The sequence below is a fragment of the Crinia signifera genome, chromosome 1 (assembly GCF_055691185.1).
Source record: "Crinia signifera chromosome 1, ASM5569118v1, whole genome shotgun sequence".
Classification (NCBI taxonomy): domain Eukaryota; kingdom Metazoa; phylum Chordata; class Amphibia; order Anura; family Myobatrachidae; genus Crinia; species Crinia signifera.
In genome coordinates, this window is record NC_139217.1 from 110108182 (window position 1) to 110132155 (window position 23974).

Genomic DNA, 23974 nt, shown 5'->3' on the forward strand with positions numbered 1-23974 from the left:
TGGTCTGCTGGTGGTCCCAAAAAGGATTCAGCTGCGTCTCCCGGCCGCGGAGCTCGAGTCCCAGCAGGCGTCCAAAATCTATGTCCCGGCTCCGGAGCCTCGAGTAGGCCGCAACCTGCAGAAGCCTAAAAATAGGCTTCCCGATTCCGCTGCCGCTCGGGCTGACCTCCAGAGGGGTGTACAGGTGCAGGGGGCTCTCTGTGTGTCCTCTGGATTGGGGATGGTGTCTGGAGTCCCACTTTTTCCTGGCTGTATGTAGGAGCTCAGGCAAAGTGCTGCTTATCACAATGGCTGCTAGGCCACGCCCCCACACAAATATATTTTAATTGTTCAAAAAAACAAGGTTTCAAAACGTGAAACAAAATGTGTGTACTATCTCAGCACTGAATTTGAATGCCAAGCAATCATTGTCTTGCACATATATAGTGCCAGTTACATATCATGTCCCCAGTGATGCTGTTACATATGTCCCCAGTGAGTTTTTAGCAAAAAAAAAAAAAAAATTTCACTTTCTGGAATGTCCGTATTTCGGAATAATTCGGATAACGGATATTCGGATACGGGATAATCGACCTGTATATATATATATATATATATATATATATATATATATATATATATATATATATATATATATATATACAGAACAGGAACAGAGTGCGCTTAAAGGTGAAAGTACACAACTTTTTTTTACACAATATAAAAATTTAATAAAAGCCCACAACACGGCTCATAGAAAATACAGTGATGGTATAATCATATATAAGAATCTATATGACAAAATCTGTGATAATTCAGTACAACAGCAGGCCCCCATCGGGCCTGCTGTTGTACTGAATTATCACAGATTTTGTCATACGTTAACTTTAACCGGTAAATCAACTTTGGCACTTTCACATTGCACCCTTAAACGTTTTAAAATGGAAAAAAAATGGCAATATACCGTTTTAAAAGTGCGATGTGAAAGGGGTATGATGTACAGCACCACCAATAATGAATGTTTACATTTGTCTAGGCATGAATTGACAAAGTATTTTAGAATGTTTTTTTCTTGTTTTACGTCAAATAGAGGGCCAAGTAGTTCTAACATTTTTGTGGATGTAGGAAAATGTATAAAAAATATTACTCCTAATTGACATTTTGCAAAACAAGATATACAAGGGAATGTTGTTGTTAAATATTGTAATGAGAGAGAGAGAGAGAGAGAGAGAGAGAGAGCGAGAGAGAGAGAACCATGATTAAAATCCAAAGTCTACTTTTTTTGCTGTCGAATGTAAGATGTGGAAATGATGTGGAAACTTTTTTTCAAAGTTAATTAAAAGAGGATTTTGATGAATTATGTAAAGAATAAAAAAGGGTTAAGGATATTTTAAAGAAAATTAAAGAAAATATTAAGCAGTTAGAAAGTTACCACACTTATAGTTATTAAGGGCACTGATAAAGGAGGAGTGGTGGGATTGTCATTTTAATATTCAGATAAATATATAGAAGAACCACTGCAAGTACGTATATTATATTGGAGAAGGATCTGGGAAGGAATTTTCATTGAATTGGAAAAGTTATTAATAAAAGGTTTAAGGAGTAATGCTTTAAATACTGCTGAATTTTAAAGAATAATACCCCAAGAATGGCAAGATTTTTTTACCTGACAACATTACATAAGAATTGTATTATTACCCCCCACAGGCCTTTGTTTTGGGATTAGTCGGCAACTTTAAAACTCTTTAAATTAGTTGAGATTATATATATATATTTATAGCTTGTATTTGATATCGCACCAGCTTCACATAAAGCAAATAATGACCGTGCCAGGTCCACAATAAGTAGGCTCACAGATATTCAAAAATCAATTTGAAAGACCAGCACCAGTCCCAATGAAAAAAATCAATATAAATTTAATGTCCAAAAACAATTCGATCAGCCATGATCATGTCAGAAAAACAATTCAAAACACCCAACAGGCATAAGTGAGGCTATAGTTAGCATTCTCAGCAAGTTCATAACAGCGTCTCCTCGACGGCCGTTTCGGTGCCTCTGCACCTTTATCAAGAGGGGTGACAACTGATACATGCATGTCATGCTATACTTATATATATAGAAAGCCAGGAAGGCCGCCTCTCAACAGGAGGCCACAATAATATTTAATCTCTCTTCCCATGTCCTGTCTGAAGCGGATGTTAAGGTACTTAGCCGTGGCTTGTCGTATGTACCCACCAATAACTTTAATGACTTTGACTGGCAGGTTGAGAAGTACCGCCTTGGCAGACAGCTGCGGCTGCATGAACATTACTTAAAATCTACACCTGAGAGACCCTCCACTGATGTTGATATCACTGTTGATATTCCTGTTCAGTTACGTAAAGTATTACCTAAATCACGCTTTGACCCATTATCTAACAATATGTCGATTAAAACGTTTACTAGAATGATTGATCATGATGTTGGTATCTATGTTAAATCTCATTCTAAGAGGTTGCCTAATAATTTGCCATTAGAAGAATTACAGGCACTTAAAAATCTGTCGAAAAATCGTGACATCATCATCCGCCCTGCTGATAAAGGCGGGGCGGTGGTGATACAGGATTTGGCGACATACAAGCAAGAAATAACAAGACAATTGTCTGACCATGAGGTCTACCAGGCTTTACCTAGGGATCCTACTAAAGAATATGCATCCCTGCTCAGTGGGTTCATTAATCGGGCAGTTCAGGATAAGGTTATCAGCAAGAAATTGGGTGAGGCATTGGTACCGTTATGGCCTGTTACACCTGTGTTATATACCTTACCTAAGGTACACAAACACCCCACATTGCCCCCCGGGAGGCCCATTATAGCCGCTAATAACTATTTCAGAATGCTGCTGTCTACCTTGACGCTCTGCTACAACCGTGCATTATACATCATCCACGCTACTTACTTGATACAACTTTGTTTATCAACAAACTGCAGGCTGTACACTCGGTCCCTACGGGTAGCTTCTTGTGCAGTATCGATGTATCGAGCCTGTACACGGTGATACCCAACGGGATGGGTGTCCAGTCTGTACGGGATTTGATTGCTTCCAATTCACTTTATACTGGTCCATCTGATGATTTTGTATGTGATTTGCTACTTATGTTACTCACTCACAATTATTTTATACATGACAGTTGTTTCTTCCTGCAGCGCTCCGGCTGTGTGATGGGGTCCAATGTGGCCCCATCGTACGCCAATGCGTACGTTTGTGGCTGAAAAATAAATCTTTTTTGACAATCGCGATGTATCTGGTAGGATTTTTTTCTATACCAGATACATCGATGATATTTTTATGATCTGGACAGGATCGGAGGCCGAACTTGGGGAATTCATTGGTCAACATAATCGCTCCTCTTCCCCGCTTAAATTTACCTATACCATCAGCCCATCTAGGGTTAATTTCCTTGATGTGGCAGTGAGCATGGATAATGGTTCTATTTCCACCTCACTCTTTAAAAAGGATACTGATCGCAATACTATATTGCATTCATATAGTTTCCACCCTGCTCCCCTTAAGTACGGCCTTCCATTCTCCCAGTTCATTCGTGCCTGCAGGATTTGTAGTGACCCTGCTGAGGCCAATGCACAAATTGATATCATGCTTAAGAATTTCTTGTTACGGGGTTACGACCTGGATCTTCTTAATAGGGCCAAGACTAAAGCTTTGAACACCCCTAGAGCATCTTTACTTACTCCTAAGCCTGTGTCTGAGAACGCTAATACACAGGTTATGCCTTGGGTTAATCACTTTAGTCCACTTAGCCCTGGTATTAGGAACATTGCTAAACAGCATTGGCCTATCCTTAACACTGATCGAGATTTGGGTTTATCTAAGACCCGCTTGATGCCTTGCTATACCAGGGGAAGAAACATCAGGGACTGGGTCGTGAGGACAGATATTTCTAGTTCTCTTGACCCTGACCCGGTGTCTAATTTCCTTGGTAGACGCAATGGTTGTTTCAGATGCCTCAACTGCATTACCTGTAGAAGCTTGAAGATTGGTGACAGTTTCTTTCACCCTTTCAGTGGCAAAATGTATAAGATCATACATAGGGTCACATGTACTACCAAGTACATTGTGTACCTTATCTCCTGCCCTTGTGGCCTCCACTATGTGGGTAAAACCCAGTGTACACTGAGGGAAAGAATGGCCAATCATAGAATGGCCATCCGGGCTGCATTATCCACAGGTGCTAGTGACCAGCCTGTTGCCCGTCACTTTGCACAGGCTGGCCTCAGCATGGCCAATCTTCAGTATATTATTATTGATCACATACCCCCACGCCTGCGTGGTGGTAATCGTCCCTTGGCCCTGATTCAATGTGAATCTCGTTGGATTCACCGACTTAGGACTATGCAACCGTATGGCCTTAATGATCATTTGGGTTTGCATGCCTTTCTTTAGGATTGTTATTGTGTGATACCCATATTTTGTGTCTTGTTTGCCATGTATATATCTTTTGTGTATATGTATTTCTCCGCGTTATTGACATTGTCTCTTATGTCTATATCTGATATTACAGTTATATCACCTTTACTATGCTTGCTGGATCCATATATGTCCCTCTGAATAGCCATGTGTTGGGGGTTTTTATGTTTTTAAGCTCACTTTGTGCGTTTAAACCGGCGGGTTCTCTATGCACAAGTTTGACGAGGTGACGTCGTCGCGCAGCGCCGGTGTCATGGTAACGCGTCCCTGGCTGGATGCGTTGCCATGGCTCTGTGCGCGTGGATGACGCGCTCTGATGACGTTGTTGCAGGGACCGCGGGAAACGTAGCGATACGTCTTACACTTGGAGGGGGATATAAGGTCAGTGTTTTTATGTGTTTGTTAAGCCTGATGACGATTTGAAATAAAATCGAAACGTTGCTGTTTATCACCTGCTTCAAGTGACTTCTTCCAGAGTGCTGCTGCGGCTGCTTCGGCAGCGTGAGTATTTATATTTGGCTGGTAACAGCCTTCAGCTGGCACCGGACACTGTTTGCCTGCATTGGGGATGTGCTTAGCCTACAAAGACATTGTATATATATAGAGAGAGAGAGAGAGAGAGAGAGAGAGAGAGAGAGAGAGAGAGAGAGAGAGAGAGAGAGAGAGAGAGAGAGAGAGAGAGAGAGAGAGAGAATGGGGTACTCTTTCAATGCGCTGGATGAGGTTTTGGCAGCAAATCAATTTGTCCCCCCTGTTAGTAGGGGAAGAATAGAAATGGATAGAAAAGCAGAAACAGAGTGCGCCACTGTTGTATAGCTCCACCACCAGATATAAAAAAAACCTGTAATAATTACAGACAAATGACAATTAATATAAAATTGTATAAAACAATTAAAAAAACTGTTTCATCTGTTTGAAGTCAATCATTCAGTTTAATATGACAAGGAAAACATCAAACGCGTTTCGTCAGGACGACTCCTTCAGGGGTAACTTTCTGTAAGATGTTGTACAGTGAGTATAAGAATTCACTGTAGGTTTACATAGAGACATAGAATTTGACGGCAGATAAGAACCATTTGGCCCATCTAGTCTGTTACCTTCTGATAAAGAGGAAAAAAGAAACTCTGGTGGGGTGCACGCTAGACCCCTTGAACTAATGTGCCTTATTGCAGTTTAAAACCTTTTATTAGGTTAATTGTTAGTGTTCCTTACAACTTGACCGGCTGAAAGCAAATATTCGCAAACTTAAGGCATGCATATGAGAAACATAAAAGTTTCTTCCAATTTTTCTTTTTCTCTTTTTTTTCCTGTTGTGTGGGAATACATATAAACAATTAACCTAATAAAATTTTAAACTGCAATAAGGCACATTAGTTTAAGGGGTCTAGTGTGCACCCCACCGAGTTTTTTTTTTTTCTTATTTGTTGCTTTAATTAACTATTTATAACTCGGGGTGCACCACTGACCATCAAAGAAGTGCACACATAATGGTGAATTGACCCCGGTGTGTAGTGTAACCAACAGGGAGAGAACCTCCAAAGGTTAGTCTTGACCCCATACTGAACCCCCGTTTCTCTCCACCTTCTGATTTCATGAGGATGCTAATATTGATGCATAATTAAACGGCATCAGTTTCCATAAACGTTCTTTTAAAATCAACTGGTCTGAAAGGGATTTTCCCAAAAAAGATAGTCAGAACAGATAAGTCTATCACCGGCTGCAGTCCTTAATTGGACTGTGCGCAAAACATAGGAATACTTATACATACGTACGTACGTACGTATGTATCTATATATATATATATATCTATCTATCTATATATAGATATATATATATATATATATATATATATATATATATATATATATATATGGCAAGGAGTCGGCACTCTTCCAATGGTGAGACCTTGGCACCGGTGCCTGTCCAGCCAGCAATGGCACAATACAGATTCCAAAAGGTGGCACTCGGTTCCCCCAATAAACACTCAGAGGCAGTAGTCACATCAACGTTTCAATTCTTGTTAGAATTTTCGTCAGGATCCTGACGAAAATTCTAACAAGAATTGAAACGTTGATGTGACTACTGCCTCTGAGTGTTTATTGGGGGAACCGAGTGCCACCTTTTGGAATATATATATATATATATATATATATATATATATATATATATATATATATACACACAAAAGGGTATGTTATTAGCTTTAGGTTGTGTATAAAAGATTTAACTGATATTTTACAAATTTTATATACTAGGAAGATGGTAACTGTTGGGGTATCATTGACACAGAATGCCTATATTTAAAGTTTAATCATGAACAGGGTAACTCAGCAGTAGGGCCATAATTAGAAAGGTATCCTAAGGTGTATGGTAATGTGAAAGGTTTCATAGATTGTATGTTTTTTATATTGAAAAATACTTATTTAGAGTTCAAATGGGTGTACTATAACCAGCAATGTGGCAACCATTTTGCTACAATTCTAGCAAATTTATAGATTGGGTCCTAATAAGAGAATTATATTATAGAGAAAGCCCTTATAGAGAAAATATAGGAATTTACAGATTATGTGATCTGGGGGAGGGGGGGGGGGATAGAGTGATACTCAATGAGTTTGTAAATGATCTAAACAATAATTAGTTTAATATTTATATCTAATTGCCAAGAAATTTTATTGGCTACTTAAAATGTATGCTCAGGTAGAAGTATACCCCCCTCCCTGTTAGGGATGCAGACTATTATTTTACCATGAAAGTGTTATCTAACTATATTATTCAGAGGCTCCACCCAAATATTGGTAAGTATTAGGAGCCCTCTTTTTATGATGCTTTCCAGTATTGTCTACACCACCTTTTCTTAAGGTAGGATGTGGTGTGGGTGATAACCTACCATATATAATTAAGCTTACATAAAAACCTTCTCCTTGGTTTTCCTTGTTTCCCTCCAAGGACATTTATTCAGGAAACACACACACACTTTAAATTACTATTTTATTTAATATACTCAATGGATAGATGTATCACCCACCACTCCTCATGTCACAAAATGTACATTGACATTATGGTATACATAACTTCACTGTGCCTTGGTAGCATGACCCCTCTGTTCGAGGGGGTAAGATTCTTGCCATTGGTATACGACACTGGTCTCTCATGGAATTTGACACCTGAGCATGCGTGCAGCCTCTAGAAACGTCTCAGCACTGAGAGATTACACTATACCACCAAAGCGTCTACCCTGAACAAAATGCACACATTATGGGTACATACTGTACAACAATACAGTATCATTTCTAGCATGTATTTATATAAATATACCAGCTAAGCCCACTCCAAGCAAAAGCTTCGAAAGCTAGTCTGCTACCTTGTGATTGCCTCTGTTTCTGTATGTGTGATTGCAAAACAATTCTCTTGCTGTGATATCATTCACACTATAAAGGCCCATAAACACTAGGATTATCTTTCCAATATGGTTGGTTGGAATGAAAATCTGTAAGTTTTTGGGAGCAAATTACAACAAACAAGTCAACCATTTGCTCACAAAAGCGGTCATCAGTATAAATTGATTTAACTGAATGTCCATTGTTGTCGGTTTTCCATGTTTAGGTCACGGTATTCCATGTTTGGGAGCAAATTGTTGTGTGGCATAGACGATTGAAATAATTATCCAATAACTAGATGACGTTACAACGAATTTATAAAATCATGTAGTGTGTACCCGCTATGTCGTTAGCGATGCACACTCCCACAGGTCGTTAGTGACTTCACCTATTGTGTGACATGAAGCTTAATTGTGGGATGTCGCCATTACCCTGCTTGACATCCCCACACCCCTTACGAATCCCCACCGCTAACAGGATTCCTGCATACACAAGTTGTGTACTGTGTACCCAGCATTAGTCTAGTCTTAGGGGTTTATTCATCTGTTTATGTTGTTTGTGCAATTTAGTTACGTGGGCACTGTGGTTACCCTTTGTATTGTACCTTTTTTATGTACACTTCAAAAAACAATAGTTTTTTTGTCCTTAAAAAAATAAAATTAAGTAAAATATATAAATATTACCAGCATCACAAATATAGTGCCCCAGTCCACATTGTCACACAGAAACCCCGGTGCACATATGCCATAATGCCCCCATGCTAGTCTTGTTGCTATGTGAGGGTTCCCCTGGGCATCAGCTTTGGTGTTAATCTTAGGGTATATGTGCAGACAGTTTTGCATTGCAGCCAGTACATACATCATCCAGAAGCACTGTAACAGCTCACATGATCGTGTCCGTGTTTTTCTTGCCCAATATTTGGGCACCTGTAAATTAGCACTCCTCTGGATTTTGTATTTCTAACATGTTCTACTTTCACTTCTGCTCATTTGGAAGTTTTCACTATGATTAATGAAGCCCTGGCACAAACGGACTTTTTTCCCTCTGTTGCAGAAAATGGATTGTTTTTACTAGCTGACCTCATTCTGATTTTTTTTTGGCTGCCCTTATTATTTAGAAATGTTACTTTGCTTCATTCCTGCTGAATAACTTTCTATTTTAACACTTTTACCAATATTCCTGCTCTACAGTTTTAGGCTGCAAAAAAGGAACAGTGTAAATTGTGTCTTTATAACGCAGAATGTTTTTGATTAAGGATTAAGAACCATAAAAACCTTTGCCAGCTGGTGTGTGTGGCGGAGGGCACCAGAGCAGTCTTTATCCGGATAGAAGAAGGCCGATCCATTCTGCCATTTATAAACAGATTGATAAAAATTGTAATAAAAGATTGATACAAATTTGCTCAAACATACACCTACAGATATCTAACCCACCCACAATTCCTAGCAATGCGGAACCTGCAATCGCCATTTACAGGTTGGAGTGCACTTTAATACATAAACGACGAGGATTGGGATACATGGCATTTGCCAACTTGAAGAATCAACTTTGAAGTAAACTTGCAGCCTTTGCTTTTTACATTGTCTTTGCTTTTTACATTGTCTTTGCCTAGAACCCTGTTTTACTGATTCTGAATATTATCAGACTTTTTGTTAACATGGTTTGAACCATTTCTACTGAGTATTTAGACACTCCCTCCTCAATAATGAGTTATAAAAAAAAGTGTTGTTTGTTTTTCATTGCAGTCCATTGCTAGTAACGGTCATTAGAGGTCTTTCTGCCCCGCAGTTTGGGTCTAGTTACAAAACTCTGGCCATGCATAAAAGACAGACACTTTCTTGTTTATTATTTAGCTGTGTTCTAGAAATAAATACAATTCTACTATTAATGCAATCAAATTGTTTTCATCATTTAATAAGTCGTGTTGAAATATTGACTTGCAAAATGCAAATACTGCTTCTGGATTGTATCATTGAACTACACTAACGAATGCCAGAAGTGATTGGGTACTTAAGACTAACTTGTAATACTGTAACTGGGCCAGATGTACAAATAAGCTGTGGACACATTGGATGTTAGTCTTATGTGCAGTCACTTGGTTACAAATCTCTGTATGTAGAGCCACGTTTATCTGTAGTGGCGAGATGACCCATCTTGGTGCACCGAATGCAGAGACAGGAAAGTGCGAGTGTCTCACGCACTTATGCGTCCATTGTTGCGAATGGGGTGCGCAAGCATGTACGCGTGCCTCATTCGTCACTTGGCATACCAAGAGCCCCATGACTGAGCGGGGCTTCATTTGTAGATGATATGAATCAATTTCAGAGAGGTGAATGTGAAATGTATCACTTGAGACAGGTCATCTGGGTTCTCATTCATTGATTGCTTGTTACCAACTAGTAAACCCGCTCAAAGCAAAAGTTTTGAAAGCTAGTCTGCTACCATCTGTGTTTGTGCATGTGTGAGAAAGAGATGTAGTTTCACTCTTTGCCAGCTGATGGCAGTGTTTCAGAGACTCACGGACACTAGACACATATATATATATATATATATATATATATATATATATATATATATATATATATATATATATAGATTATAGCAATTTTATGTGGAGATGGCAATAAAACAAACAACTGTAATATTATTAATATTGTTTCAACTGGGGTATATAGGGAAACAATGGAAGTTCTTTTTTATTGCTTCATCTGAAAGTGGATATATGGGTAAAAAGAAAGATCCTCAGTAGCTTTGCAAAATAGTAGTCCTATATCAGCCGCAGACCGACCACTATTCTGAGTGAGACATCAAACTACTGTAAATAGGTTATAATTTCATGTGTGCAGGTGTTGAGAGCGGCTTATTGCCCACCCCTGTGTTAGACCATGGAGATGTCACCATATTTCAATATATCCTTTAAGGATTTAAAAATGCTTTCAACTTTGAGTGTATTATTTGCAAAATATAATTATTATTTTATAATTATTATTATTTTATAAAATGTAGCAGCATGTTTTTTTTTCTATTGAGACTTCTTTTAACTTCTCCTATTGTGTTTTATTAGAATCTGCAGTATACGTTTTCCACATTCTTTAGAATCACTTATTTTTATTTATTTGTTCCTTTCTGCAGCAGATAATAACAACTCTACTAAGGAAGAAACCCCTACAGGTAGCACAGACTCGTTGTCTCCAGAGTCTCTTACACCTACAGCTACGTGCATCAATTCTGCACATGAGAGAAATCATCTAATTGCAGACACCAGTGATCTCCTGGAGTGGGCTACCTCAGAGTAAGTTTCTTTGTTTTGTTTATGTTGTTCTATTGGTTGTTTTTTATGTTATTTATTACAAATGACCCTTTTTATAACTAGTCCCCAGATTCTCACCCAACATCCATAGCGTCTGTGCTATGATATTAGAATCAAACTTCAGATAACCTAGTTATATTATACCTGCTGCTGTAAAGCTGCGTACACAATCTGTCTGGTGGGAACAAAAATCTGGCAACGACTGGGAGCAAATGACTGTCAACCATTTGCTCCAAAACATTGGAAAATGGGGTATTTGTTTGTTTTCTATTTATATTGAGTTGTTACAAGAGGCCCACCTCGTACCTTCTTAATTTTTGAAACTTTTAATTTTATATGGTGGTGTCCTCAGACTCTTATGATGGAAGAAAAGGGATGTGGTCAAGCTAGTTAGGAAAAACCTTTCTCCTCAATCACATGCTTCCTATGCTGACTCCTTTGGACGTTACCCTATAGCTAGGATTAAGGATGTTTTTAACCCTGGTGCCATGATTCTACCTTTCAGCACTCTTCATGATCAGTTTCAGGTGCCTCATAAACAATTCTATATGTATCTACAATTGACTCATTATGTCTGCTTGATTATGCCACCATATTCACGAGCATGAGTATCTGACCTAATACATAATTTGTTAACATTTATAATGTTTTATCCATATACTGTAAGACTAAATATCTTAGTATAGGCCTTGCCGGTTCCCCTCAGACTCATGTTTGGAAGAGAACTATAACCTTTTGGGGCAGAGATATACCATCAATCTCCTCTCCAGAGATATTGTTTAATAATTATGACTCTATGCTGAGGTCCCTGCCTTGCTCTGGTTACAGAATGTGCTTCTCAAAACTATAAACAGAGTTTCGATTTCACAGGCATTTCATGGTTGTGGAGGAGTCAGATGATTGCCTAAAATGGAGATGAGGATATGCTAGCTTTTGTAACAATTTTTATCTATGTTCTAAAATTCCTAAGTTTTAGGGTAAAGTGGTGCATTTCATCAGTATTTTCAATTTAAGTGTTAAAAGTGACCCGCTCATTTTTCTGACCTGAACTTGAGTTTGAATAAGAAGGACATTGTCCCCCTTTTAACTTTAGTAGTTACTGTTGCAAAGAAGGTGATTCCAAGCAATCCCTTTCTTTGCAACAGTGACTACTATATTAGACACCATTTTTATGACCATGGAGACTGGTGTAGCCTCTTTTATAAAAAATGAGGCCCTTACATTGGATCGCTCCACTCCAAATGATGCAGGTGTTTGAAACCACCTTGTGGTTCCTACTTTGGAATTTGTCATGATCTCCACAATAGCTACAATGCCTGTAACTATATCGTTCAGTGACATCATTGGGACCCGCTGAACATGCAGGGTCATTGGCTATATATCCAAATTGACCAGCATTTTCATGCTCATTGCTAGGGGGACTTATATGCTCATTGCCAAGGGGACTGCACGTTGCCTAGGGGAGTCCTTTAACAGCTCCACAGGACTACCAATATCTGCACTTTGGGTAGCGCTGTGCTGGGCACACTGTGTTCCTCTGCAGACACTAGAGGTCATACCGACTTCTAGTATCTGTCTCCTCCAAGGTGGCAGCCATCTTTCGAGTGGCTGCCGCAGACAGACTGCGGTGCTAGCTCCCCGCCTCTGCCTGTCAGGGTGAGCGGAGAACTGCTCATTAGGGGTGCCAGTCATTAGGGGGTGTCTGGGCACTCCCTGCACTCCCCATGCACATGCCTATGGTGATCATATTAATGCTTCAAGTCTTCTAAATTTTGCATGGAATTATTTGCAATTTCATATGCTGGTTGTCACTGCATGTACAATGACCTTTGTGTAACTGAAGTTGAGATGTTCTCTACTTATGAATATGAAGGATATTTTAAGTGAGGCAGAGCAATAAATGAAAGTGTACAAGCTGCATTTCTGTAGTAGTGTGCTGCATGCCAAGGAAGGATGGTGGAGAGATGTTGTGTTATTTTTAATAGGTCATGCAAGTCCATTTTTAATACAACATTACAAAAATCAATCAAAGGCTACAGTTCCAGACACTGTACAACTATTGTGATATATTTCTCTTCTAAAAATGTTTATTAAATATTACAGGATTCTCTCGTTGGTGTGCGTACATTTGAACTAGTTGGCCGAGATAAGTGTCTATCGAGCATATTTATTCAAGTAAATTTGGCAGTATTTTCAGGGGCATCCAAAAATGTAACGTCTCTCTGGGATTTAAGATTGAGGCATGTAAGAGTTCTCTCTCCTTGGTCCCACCATTTTCAACCACAGCCCCCCTCCCCATAGTTTTCTTCAAGCTGTACGATTTACCAACAGCTTCCAGAGCTTGGCTTACTGTATTGCAGGGTCTTTTAGAAAGGAATCTTCCGGATCACTGTCTGATGGCCCCTACTGATTCATGCACAGGACATGTGCCAACGACAACCCAAGAAACAGAGTGATAGCATAAGCTATGACTTTGCTTCCAGCTCTTAACATAATAGAACTTGCACTCCGACAAGAGGAGATTGCTAAATTTGTGTGAAAATGTGTATTACTGTATCATTTTGTAGATTAAGGCTATATTTCAATATAAAATATATTGATCCCCTTGGTATTAATTATACAGATTGGTCCCCAACGGGAATTCATGGACAAATCGTTTAAGCTAAAGTTAAAGCACAATGTTATGCTCTGTCTAAATAGACACTGGACCCAACATGTCTTTGGGCCCTGACATTTATGCACCAAATTGTACAAAGCTCATTTATACAAGCATACTAATGTTCTATTTGTTTTAAAAAAATGTGAAAATCAATAAAAAAACTTTTCAAAACAAATTATACAGATTGGGATAAATAGGGCTCTAAGAACCCATAAATATCGTCTTAGTCAACAGCTGATGCATTTTATTTAGTTGTTAAGACAATGGGCAAATCTCACCTGGCAAGATCTGTGTCTTCCATACATGTAGTTATCTTCTGACTTTGTCATCATAAGACCAAACTGCATTCTTTATATTGAATTAATAGTAATTTAAAAAAAATGGATGATAGACTGTAGCATTTGGTGTTCTTCTTTAACCCTTTGGGCAGTATTCAATGAAAAAAATTCTCTGTGCATGGCGAGAGATTTTTTCTCTCGCCATGCACTCTCCGTGTTCCGGAGCCTCCTGCTCCCACTATTCAATGTATTTAAGACTCGCCGCCACTCGCGGCGAGTCTTAACCCCTGCAGCGGACGAGCGTCCGCGGCAGGGAGCTGACAGGGAGCCGTGGGACGGTGGCATCCAGGGAGATTAAAGTCTCCCTGGATGCCCCAGAACATATGTGGAGGGGAGGGGGCTCCCCGGGACCCAGGCAGCACAGGCTGCCCCCCCCTATAGCCAGCGGGGGACCCAGTATTCACTGCACCCGATCGTGCATATTAACGATCGGGTGCAGTGAATATATGAATATCTAATGAGCGGCTCGAGCGCTCCGGCCCCCTGCTGGCTGCACTGTGTAAAAAAAAAAAATGTAAAACATTTTTTTTTTATTAAATATATATTCATGTGCTATAAGCACATGAATAAAAATAACATGCCCCTTCACAGAAAAAAAAAAACTGATTTTTTTACACCAAAATTAAAAAAAAAAAACTTTTAGTTTAAAAGTTCACATTCCAGCTCTCCATCAAAAGATGGAGAATTTCTACACGGAGAGAGACGGTGAAAATCACTTAGAAAGACGGCGAATATTTCACATTGAATAGGGTGGTTCACTTTTGGAGAGCAAAATGCTCCGTCCAAGGCGAAAAAAGCAAAAATTCTCCATAAAACACGGAGAATTTTTCTCATTGAATACTGCCCTTTGAGTGCCAACACCTCTGTGAGAGCTGCACAAAATATCTGCTAAAACTGCCAGCGTCGCTCACATTTGTTATACAAATTCAAATAAAAAATATTGTGTAAAAAAAGATTATATTTCCTATATAAGGTAAACATTACAGGTCATTCTGATGAATAAAAATGTTTGCTTGGCAATTTTCACAACAATTTTGACAAATTAACTTCACTGCTACATAAGCAGTATTAACCCTTTGAGTGCCAAGGGAATTTGTCAACATAGGTGTGAATATTGCCAAGCAAATGTTTTTTTTATTAACCCTTTGAGTGCCAAATTTGCTTTGAGAGATCCTCAACATATCTGTTAAAAATGCCATTGCCACTAACAGCGATTATAGTTTTTGATTTGGCTGTATTTGTATTTATAAAAAACCGTCACTGTGAGCGATGCTGGCATTTTTAGCAGGTATTTTGTGGATTGCGCTCAGCAACGTTGGCACTCAAAGGGTTAAAAGACAGTTTGAGGTGGTATAGCTTAATCATTAAATATATATTTTTCTCGCTAAAGATTTAAGATCCATTTGCGAGTGCTCGTACTGTAAGTCCTATTTTCGCATTAGATCTTTGTTATAGCTGAATTGGCAAATTAATGAAAATTATTAAATTCAATTATTTTCTCCATTTGAAGTACCTTAATAGTCTATGCAGCTTTACTGAACAGAATTAACTTAGCTTTGCTTTTTTATCAATAACAAGAATTAGATTTATTTGTGATAACATAGCTGATAGTCACGTTTGAGAAACATAACACATTCATATCTCTGCACTATCGCTGGATGGGGGCATGACCGTTCACTGCTAACTTTCTCAGACCACAGCCACAACTATTCCTAAATTAAAAATAGTTAAGTGTTAAGGGAAGTAGATAATTAAAAGATCACCCTCCACAGCTGCAGTATAACAAGGTACTACTTCATTCCGGAAGTATTTGAATAAAAGCAGCTACTTAATGTCTCATCATCTGTTGCAAATGTAGGACATTCCTAAATTTGCGACCAACAATGAGAAATTAAGTGGCTGCTTTTATTCAAATACCCGGACTGTATGAGGATTGACTAAAAAAAACAATACAATTGACTCTGTTAAAGTGCTAACCTGGTGATTACCTGCACTAATTGTTATTTGCATTCTAATACACTTCATCCCAGAGAAAAAAAGCATATTAGAGAGTATAGGAGCAATTGAGAAAACTGACTGATGCAGTTAGCACACCTCCTGTTCCTCTGTTCGACTCTCTCTTTCCCACCACAACCAATTCCCCACCGGTTGGGCTTATATTGTTCAGTACGTCCTTGGCTTTTGTTGGGAGTTAGCACTGAATCTGTGAAACAAAACGTTTTTTTTTTTGCCATAAATATTCGTTCTTCTCAAAGACTGTTTATTAACAACCCTGTTTTTGTTATATTTGTGGTAATTATAGTGTTGCAAAACAAGCGTATAAGGCTTTTTTTTTGGATGTCCAATAAGCCAGCAAGACGAGAATGTGGTGCTTCACAATGGGGGAGATGTATTAAGCCTGGAGTAGAGATAAACTGGAGATAAAGTGAAAGGAGATAAAGCACCAGCCAATGAAATGTGTTTGAAAATAACAGTTGGGAGTTGATTGGCTGGTGCTTTATCTCCTTTCACTTCTTCTCTAGTTTATCTCTACTCCAGGCTTAATACATCTGCTCCATTGTTTGGAAAACCTGCATGGAATCACTCCTGAATTGGAATAAAGGTGATGGAAAAGGAATTCATTTTGGCATACTTATAATGTGGTGTGAGCCAAAAGATCACTTTAGAGACTGCTATTTTTGTGCTGCAAATGTGAAGAGTATGAATTAATTTAATAAAACGCAAATGGAAATACCCAAGTATGAATTCTGCTAACAAGATTTACCTGTACCATCCTTCAGTTCTTTGTTCAAAGTTGAATGTGATGATGTGCAAATGTTACTTTCATTCAGTGCAAGTGACAACACAGATGAAACTGAGTTTAAAGAAAGTTCAACCCCAAACAAATTTTCTCAAAAGGAACTAAACGATTTAATTAGTGACTTTAATCTATCGAAATATGGAGCTGAGCTTTAGCATCCAGATTTGAAGAAAAGCACTGTCTTGAGGCGGATGTGACTATAACGTTGTATCGAAATAGAGAGCAAGCCTTACTGCAGTTTTTTAGCCAAGATAACATTCTTGTGTATTGCAACAATATTCCTGAAATTCCCCAGATGATTGGTTTAGCAGAATATCGAGCAGAAGACGCGGCTCCTATTAAATACTTAAAAGGAGTTTAATGTCCGTATTACTGAACAAAGGGAATATTGTACATTTGCATCGGTTCCTATTGGTCATTCAACAGAACCTAACAGCATGAAAATATCAATTTAAATGGTAAAATTTCTTCCTGAGCAGCAGAGTGGATCACGGAAGCAGCAAAGTGGATATACTTTGTATTCTTGTCGCATATGCTCATGGAATAGTTGTGTAAAACTAAAGCACTGGCTGCAAATCGTATGGCCTCCAAGTATAGAACTGTAGAAGAAACCAGCATCATTCATGAGCCCTTAATCAACAGGAAAAAAATCATACTGTTGCCTCTCTATATCAAACTGGGTTTAATGAAACAATATATAAAAACGTCGGACTAGTCAGGTATTTGGTGCACATATATTTGTATAACATTTCCATTTTTAGGGACCCCACAAGTCGGACCAGATTTCCCTTGAACTTCCCTGGCAGCTTCCCAGGAGTCCTCACACACGATTTGGCACTTGGCTATTTTTTACATGCAATAAATCACATGCCATTTATCTCATCTAAAAAGACTGCCAAGAGCTGCCGGGGGGAGTTCAAGGGACATCGCAGGTTCTAAAACACACCTGTGATGTTCCACTGATGGGTCCAGTTCCAATTTATTCTTGGGGGTTCAATCTCTGAATCTGATAATCACAGGTCCACGCATCGGATCGAATGTCAAACACCAGCGACTTGGTCTGTTCTCTCCTGATGTAACCCGATTCCAATGGATTCGGTTGAGAAAACAGCCCAAATCGGACTAGTGTTCAAATCGGACCTTTAGTATTGAAAAATGAAAGGCAAAAATATTTGATTGCCCACAGATATGGAAACTGGTAAACGATCCAAATTTTACCACATCTACGACTGAAACCAAATCAGAAGCATGGCTGAGTTATGTGTCGGTCATTCAAAATTCTTCAGGCAATCACAAGGTAGACCGCTATCAGGGATTAGTCCACAACATGTTAAAGTGTTTCAACAAAGTAGGTGCCAACATGAGTATTAAAGTACATATTTTTAAATGTTTTGCACAGCCATTTAGATCACTTCCTGTACAGTCTAGGAGATTTAAGTAAAGAACCTAGTGAATGTTCCACCAGGATATCAAGGAAGGTGGGATTGGCACATGATAGGCGTTTTACTGTTTGAGTCTGCCTTTAACAAGATTATAAAATACTACAAAAAACAACAGTTCCCATAGCTTCCTAACATTTATGTATGTAATTATCCTGTGTCTTTTTATAACCTTTTTATCAAATTGAATCAGACTAAAAAATATATATTTTTTAAACGGTTTTAAGAATTTTTTTTATAAATGTTAAAACATATGTATGCCGCAAAAGCCAATTGAAAATTAAGCATGGCATATTCATGATCAGGAGCACAGAAATAATAGAAATCACATTGTGATAGTTACTGTAAAATGACAATGTCATTTAGTTATTATCTTTGTTCCACTCCTCATGTACAACTTTAGTATCAAGAACGTTAGATACTGCAGCTCAGTACGCTGTAGACGAGTGTAAGAGAATACAAATGACTATATGTCTCTCGACTACCTGTCCCGAACTGTCAATTGCAGTAAATATAAAATAACCCTGCAAGCTTTTTCCATGAATATGCTTAGGTAAAGAGGTGTACTCATGTTAATCTGATAATCCTCCACCAGGAAGCATACAGTGGTGGTACTGACTTTCGCATTAAAGCATTGTATTACTTGGCAGCTGTTTTGTGTGAAAGGCTGTGTGAGTGGCATTTGACTCTGCAGACTTCAAACTTCATCAAAATATGATGCCACGGAGTAGCCTATTTTTGACTAGGAAAAGAGAATCTTTTTATGTCAGATCAGGTCTAACAGCTGTCAAACAACTGAAACATATACCTACATCCAGACCTTTCACCTCAACAAAGAAGGAAACTCATGGACAGATCCACATGCAGTTGTACCCAAAAAAGGATGTTACATACAAATTGATTGCCCAGCTTCTGTATAACACTGTAATATTAACCTAATACATTATGTATTTTTAAAGTGGCAATCCTTCGTCTTTAAAAGTATATTTTACATTTTGACTGTAGTTATCCATTACAAACTATGGTTAAAACAAAGTAAAATATTTTCTTAAGTGTCAATAATAAATACCTCCAATCTTCTGCCCTATCGTCACTGGGCATTCAGTCCTGATCGCAGCTCACAGCTTGCGGAACATACCAAAATCTCTGGCACTACAGATAAACTAAGTTGTCTGTAGTGTTTAGGAATATGAAGAACATATCAGATATCCAGTGTAATATACACATCTACTGCAACTGTACTAGTTTTGGTTCTAGGCGTGGAACAATGCACAGAGAGTGCATTTATAGCCATTTTCCTCCATACATTTCAGCTCCCGTAAATAAGGCAGAGACTTCAGGTATGCAAGGAGGAAACCAGAGATGTAATAACAAATATTCATTTTTTCATGCTTGTAGCTGTCAGTTTACCTTTATTTGTCAGTTTATCCACCCCCGAATATAATTTGTTACATTTTATGCATTGTTGATTTCATAAACAAGGCTTAGGTCGGATAGATCAATTTGTTCATTCTGACAACTGTATCTATTGCTAAACATCGAAAACCCTACAGATAAGCAAATCCATGTTTGGTTTGTGCCCCACCATAAATCTGCATATTATTTATATTATTTTGCGTTGGCAAAGTGCAGCCAATGGTATACATGCTTATAAGTTTAATTTCCTGTCTTATTTATAAACTGCATCAATCATGTTAGCCATGCAGTGAAGAAAATCTAATTATACTAGAACTCTGAACCATAATCTGACAAGTCTTAAGTGATGATTAACACTAATAATAAGTAACGTTATTTATTTTCCTTGAAAATCTTCAGAAGAATATGCTAAGATACTGTAAGCTGCTGTGTTCTTTATAATGATAAACGCAAGGTGTAATAGCATATTGTATAGACATATCTATAGGGTCATAGACTCCTAACCATGAAATACACTGACACCTCCAATAATCTTTTTTTTCATAACATTGTAACCTGGACATGTATGTATTTTCAATCTTTTTTAATACCCATGCACTCTTTTTTAAGTATAATGTTTTCAAGTATTCAGTTATAGCGGCTCAATTTGATGTTTGCTGCTTTGTACATATATTTTCTGCCTCTCTTCATTGTATTGTTGCAACTTACCCAATACATTTCTGGGGCCATACATCTATGGGCCATTACCTGGGCATCCTCCCAAAACATCCAACTCCACCACTTGAGACACTCATAACAGCACAGTAGACTTGGAGTAGAAATGATGTAAACTTAAGGTATTAAATCTATAGTGTCTAGGTCAACAGTCAAACAGTCAACATGGTCAAAAGGTAGACATGAAAAAGGTTGGCATTGATCGACATGAGTTTTTCATGATATTTTGGGGAGGGGGCCATAGAGGTAGATTATGATAGTGTGCTGAGCACAGCGAGGAACCATGCCCGAAGCATAGGGAGGTCAGAGAGGGGACTTGGTACACGTATGCGGTGACCATGTAGTCCAGGGGTCTTCAACCCGTGGCCCGCGGGCCACGAGTGGCCCGCCGTCTTGTTTTTACTGGCCCGCCAGTCAAAAGATTTTTGCTGTATGAAAAAAAAAAAAATCCTTCCGTGCTGTCCTCTTAGCAGAGGGACGCGGCGGAGGATGCTGCTGGGTGACGTTGAGGCTGGGGCGGGCGGGACTGTGTACAGACATGCGCATTGTCTACTTCCTGACGCCGCGCACACGTCCCGCCCGCGCCCTTCCAGACAGCCGGGAGGAGACTGACTGACAACTGCCGCCAGCCGCGCACTGCACTGCATTGCACCTCAGCACCTGTCCCTTCTTAGCAGCGAAGACAGACGCCGACACCGCCAGCAGCAGCCCTCTGCAAGGGACACTGAGGCAGGTGCCTCAGGAGAGGGTGAGCTGTCTGTTTTTAGAATTGTTTTGTTGAAGGTGGGGGTGGGGGTGAGGTGAGCTGGCTAGGGTGAGGGTGAGGTGAGCTGGCGAGGGTGAGGTGAGCTTGCTTAGAAGGCTGCATTTAGAAATGTTTTTTTTTGGGGGTGGGGCGGGGGGGGGGGGTTGTGTGTGAGGTGACCTGGTTGCATTTAGAAATCTTTTGGGGGTGCTGACTATGGGGGAGGGGGGCTGGCAGTGCAATGTGGCCCTGTGTATGGGGAGAGTGCTGACTATGTGGGAGGGGGGGCTGGCAGTGCAATGTGGCCCTGTGTATGGGAGGGTGCTGACTATGGGGAAGGGGGGCTGGCAGTGCAATGTGGAGCTGACTAAGGGAGGGCTGGCATGCTGTGCAATGCAGTGCTGACTATGGAGGGCAATACTAGGACATTTTGTGAGGGACACTACTGGTGGCATTTTATGAAGGACACTACTGGTGGCATTTTGTGAGAGGCACTGCTGGGGGCATCATATGCATAAGCAGGAGTATTGGGGGCCTTATAGTGCAAGGTGCAATGGGCATCATGGTGCGAGGCATGATGTGCAATGGGCATCACGGTGTGTGGCATAATGTGCAATGAGCATCATGGTGTAATGGGCCTTCATGTTTAGATGTCACTGTGCGGCCTTTAGACAGCCAACTTAAGCATGGAAGGACAACAACTATTCCTGCGGTAACCAATGTCTGGCCATGCAGGTCGCAAAAATGAGGTGTCAGGTAATTTTTTTTCCTGCTAGTTCACACTCTTATAATTAGACCACGCCCCTTATAATTAGGCCACACCCCTTTTGGGAGCGCGCGCTGTAGGCGCGCGCAATTTCTTAAATACCAAGTTATTTATGGGGGGCTGCATTTTTATTCTGTTTGCACTGGGACCCTAATTGTTTAGAAATAACCCTGGTGCTGACTATATATTGGGGGCAGGGTTTATGTGTATGGGCAGCTGTGCCAACTATCTATGCGGGGGCTGTGCTGTCTATCTATTAAGAGCTGTGCTAAATACCACAGTAGAGCTTAGTGGCCCTCGGCATCGTTGAATTTTTTAATGTGGCCCACACTGTCTTAAAGGTTGAAGACCCCTGATGTAGTCCTTTTGACCGTGTAGACCTTTTGACCATGCCGATCTAATATACCATAACCAAACTAAAAGTTCTACTCTTTCCCTGCTGTACTGAGCTACGCAGGGACATTAACTCTGGAAACTAAAAATATAGTGATGACATGTTAACAGTCTGATCATATTAAAAATAATTATTAAATTACAAATACAGAGGAAAAATGTGTTACATTTATTATGTTAATTGTATGAGTTTTTATTTTTGTAAATAATTGTATGAGTTTTTATTTTTGTAAATAAAATTCAGAATTATGCTATTTCAGATTTTGTATTTTATATATATATATATATATATATATATATATATATATATATATATATATATATTTATTTGTAATAGCCTGGCTTGTTAATAACTAGGGGATTTTTTACATTTATTTTAGTTAATATAGTAAAATGATAGTAGTACCATGTTTTACCTGTGGAACTTAAAATGTATTTAAGCACATTGTCTGCAAAGGTTCAAGGTATGTTTTCTCATTGTTGCTAGTGCTGTATGTAGCTAATTATTATACTTTTTGACCTTTGCTCTTTTGTGATAACCTTCCCTCTGAAATTCTAGAATGATATTCCCGACAGTGCCCAGATGGTGCAGAAGCACTTTCCCCGTGTCTCATAGTTCTGTGCTCTGCCTTTCCCTCCTGAGATCTGCATACAGAAGATATTTCTCTATTCTTGGTTTTCTTGAACTGTTGTGTGAAAGGTTCCCCTGCTGTAAAGTCAAGACCACTGCACATTTCAGTATAATAATGTTACCGAAAGTTTTTATGAAGTAGAAGTAAATCTTTTGATACAATTATATATCTGCGAATGTTCTTTTAAAGTGGACCATCGGGCTTTCACCATTTACTTATTTATTTATTACCAGTTATTTATGCAGTGCACACCTATTCCACAGCGCTTTATAGAGAATAATATAACATTCACATCAGTCCCTGCCCCACTGGAGCTTACAATCTATATTCCCTACCACATGTACACACACATTCTTTCTTGGGTTAATTTTGTTGGGAGCCAATTAACCTACCAGTATATGTTTGGATTGTGGGAGGAAACCGGAGCACCTGGAGTAAACCCACGCAAGTACGGGGAGAATATACAAACTCCACACAGTTAAGGCCATGGTGGGAATGAAACCCATGACCCCAGTGCTGTGAGGCAGTAATGCTAACGATTACACCATCCTTCTGATGTTATACCAGCTATCCTTATATTCCAATTAAATTTAATGCATTTACTCTCCCTGAGATACCCTCAGCCCTTTATTAATTATAAATTGTTCCTTTAAATTTTAAATTACTGGAACCCTACTTACTGAATATACATTAAACAGTCAAGATCACATCATCCATTTTAGCTGTATGCTCTACTAGCTAAGCCCGCTCCAAGTAAAAGCATTGAAAGCTGGTCTGCTACCTTTTGATTGCCTCTGTGTTTCTGTATGTGTAATTGCCTGTGTGTTTCTGTCTGTGTGAAAGAGAAAGAGGTGTCGTTTCACTGGCTGTCAGCATATGGCAATGTTTCAGTTACACACGGACACTATGATATTTCTATGCTGTAAACAGGGCAGTACGGA

The 23974-nt window shown here is 39.2% G+C and overlaps 1 protein-coding gene across 6 annotated transcripts in view; it reads left to right on the forward strand.

The window, feature by feature from the left end:
* The window catches only part of ARHGAP10 (Rho GTPase activating protein 10), a 286142-nt gene that overhangs the window by 230031 nt on the left and 32137 nt on the right, over nucleotides 1-23974 (forward strand). For 5 of the 6 annotated variants that reach the window (XM_083171381.1, XM_083171373.1, XM_083171359.1 and 2 more), the window contains one exon: nucleotides 10954-11113. In XM_083171381.1, the coding sequence (XP_083027507.1) occupies nucleotides 10954-11113 (160 nt within the window). The remainder of the gene's footprint in view (nucleotides 1-10953; nucleotides 11114-23974) is intronic. The other variant, XM_083171352.1, reaches the window with a different exon arrangement.